This window comes from Talpa europaea, assembly GCF_964194135.1.
Source record: "Talpa europaea genome assembly, chromosome: 5".
Classification (NCBI taxonomy): Eukaryota; Metazoa; Chordata; class Mammalia; order Eulipotyphla; family Talpidae; genus Talpa; species Talpa europaea.
In genome coordinates, this window is record NC_140071.1 from 83,677,695 (window position 1) to 83,680,487 (window position 2,793).

At 51.3% G+C, this 2,793-nt stretch overlaps 1 protein-coding gene across 1 annotated transcript; it reads right to left on the reverse strand.

The window, feature by feature from the left end:
• Positions 1-1,227: 1,227 nt before the first annotated feature.
• On the reverse strand, positions 1,228-2,295 carry ATOH1 (atonal bHLH transcription factor 1; the record flags this gene model as incomplete). The annotated part of the gene is made up of 1 exon (XM_084233101.1): positions 1,228-2,295. The coding sequence occupies one exon, from the start codon at positions 2,293-2,295 to the stop codon at positions 1,228-1,230; it is 1,068 nt and encodes a 355-aa protein (XP_084089227.1).
• Positions 2,296-2,793: the final 498 nt, after the last annotated feature.

Here is a 2,793-nt window from a genome sequence, read left to right on the forward strand (position 1 = left end):
CTATCCAGGTAACAAAACTGTTTTGCAGATCTGCAAAATGTTTTATCTCAAAATTATTGACTAGTACCCTTTTCTATATAAGGCTTTTGGCACTGCTTAGGAACAAGGCTTGTAACAGAATTTTCCTTTGAAAGTCTTAGATGGCATAAATTTGTATTCAATAGAAAACTCAGTTCAAATCTTCAAGGTCATTTAAAAACTGTCTCAACGATTATATCAGAATGGAATAAATAAGTGACAAATAAAAGTTATTTTCAAGTTTATTTTTATCATTTGCAAATGGAAATACATAAAACAATGGCAGTTGTCTTTGCTAAATTATAATAAAATGATCTCATGTAGAAAACGTAAAAAATGAATCAAGATAAGTAGCAATGGTAGCAAACACTCAATAATAAATAAGTTTTCTAACATTAACAAAGCAAAATAAAAATTGACCAAATGCTTTTGACACTACTCCATTTTTATTTTAATTTTTAAACAAACATTTGAAAAGAGTTTAAGGATTATAAGTGGCCATGTTTTTTTGTTTGTTTGTTCTTCTTTTTAAAATCTGTCTGTAATTGGCAGTTAAGTTGTCCTGGAACCGCTTCAGTGGCGGCTGATAAAGTGCGTGAGCCAAGTTTCCTAAAAGACATCAACCTTCTCGAGATCCGACATACATACTGGGTATGTTTACACAATATATCAACCTCCATATCCCCTGTTTTCTAACAATTCTGTAGGCAAAAGTTATTCACTTTGGAAGCATTAGCTTTGCGTTTCATAATGCATTTTGGGAAACAACTTCGGAAAAACAACTCTTCCACGTGTAGTGTGCACTATTCACAGGGATGGATGCTCAGGCGTAAAATAAATTAAAGACAAACTAGCTACAGAGAAGATGCGACGTTTTAGCAGCATATTGGCAGCAGGGAACTAGGATAACGACACCATACATGGGTACTCATAATTACACCGTATCTATGTAGTGGGGGAGCAGAAGGTGGGAGAAAAGAATACAACTCTCAGAGCAAGTTTTCATCAAACAATATAGACAATAGGAAGTTTGGAACAGCGGCGGCTTTTGCAAACCATCAAATGTAGCTGCCATCTGAAGCCGAGTCGTTGGCAATCAACGACCATCGCAGAGCACAAATTAAAAGGGTGCAGGGATCTTTAACCGCGGCGCTTCCCGCGGAGTGGAAAAGGGCGATTTTGTTTCTCGATCAGTTTTCAGTCTCCTTCCTAACTTGCCTCATCCGAGTCACTGTAATGGGAATGGGGTGAAAACTCCCCGTCGCTTCTGTGGGACCGGGGCGAAGTTTTGCTACTTTCCTCCTGCACCGGCTGCAGGATGCCTCCGGGCAGCGATGGCGACAGGTTCTTTTGAGCCATCATCGCCGTCAGAGCGCTGTCCTCGAAAGTCGAGAAGTGCAGGGCGTCTAGCTGCACAGAGTATCCCCCCGCGGGGGCCGGGGCCGAAAAGCGAGTCCGGCAGCTTCCAGGTGGGGTCGGTCGCTGGCCCCCTCCCGAGGCCGGCTGGGCACCCGCGGGGGTCGTAGTGCCCGCGCCGCCTTCGTAGGGGGCGGCGGTGCGAAGGTGGTGGTGGTCGCTCTTGCACGACGCTGGCGCAGGCTGCGGCTGCTCCCCGCTGCTGGGCGTTTGCAGCAGCTCGGACAAGGCGTTGATGTAGATCTGGGCCATCTGCAGAGTCTCGTACTTGGACAGCTTCTTGTCGTTGTTGAAGGATGGGATAACGTTGCGCAGCTGGTCGAAGGCGTGGTTCAGCCCGTGCATCCTGCGTCGCTCCCTGGCGTTGGCCGCCAGCCGCCTTTGCTTCTGCACTCCGTTCACCTGCTTGCTGGAAGGGGCCCGCTGGCGGCTGCAGCCCAGGTCATCAACCACCACCCCGCCTTTCAGCTTGCAGAGCTGTTCCCGCACTTTTACCGGTCCGGGACTCTTGCCACTGCCTCCACCGCCGCTGGCGCTGCTCCTCCTCACCAGCTCCCCCCGGCCGTCGGCCTCCTCCCGGGCCGCCGCCGCTTCGGAGGTGCCCAGTTCAGGGGAGTGCAGCAAGTATTGGGCGGCGCGTGCCGTGCAGATTCCCTGCAAAGTGGGAGCCAGCCAGGCGCGTGGGTCGGTGCTGTCCAGGAGGGACAGCTCGGCCGGGTATCCTGGATGCTCTCTCGTCTGCAGGGTCGCAGGTGGCTGTGGCGGCGGGAGCTGAGGGAGGTGGTGCGGCTGGGGATGGTGGTGGTGGTCCCCCAACTCCTTCACTTCAGCCCACTCTTCGGGGTGCAGCAGGCGGGACATTGCACTGCAGAGGCTCGGAGGCGCAGAGTCGGAGCAGGCACTGAGAAACCAGCTCCACAGCAACAAAAACCCTTCCAGAGCTTCTTCTGCAATGTCTTATTTTTTTCCTCCCTTACCCTCCCCCACACACTCGGAGATCACACACCAGGTCGCGTGCAACGAAGCTTCTCCGGTTGCTGAAGGCACTGCGCCCCTTTAAAAGCGGCACGCGCCAGTGTGTCTCCCCCCCCTCCCCTCCCAGCCCCCTCCTCGCGCCAGTCGCGTGTCTGCTCAGCCAATGGAGGGAGCAGGCTGGCGCGTGCGAGTAGCCAATCAAAGAGTTTTTACGCCCAGAGAAAAGTTCCAGGGCACTCCTGACCGGGGAGCGCGCTCTAGGTGGGTTTTTTTTTTTTTTTTTCCATCGTCTTCTTCCTTTTAAGTCGGTCAAATTCATATGTTAATTGCGGATTGTAATTCGACCCCGGTGTTTTGTCCCCGCGCCGGCCGCGGGGTGCGTGA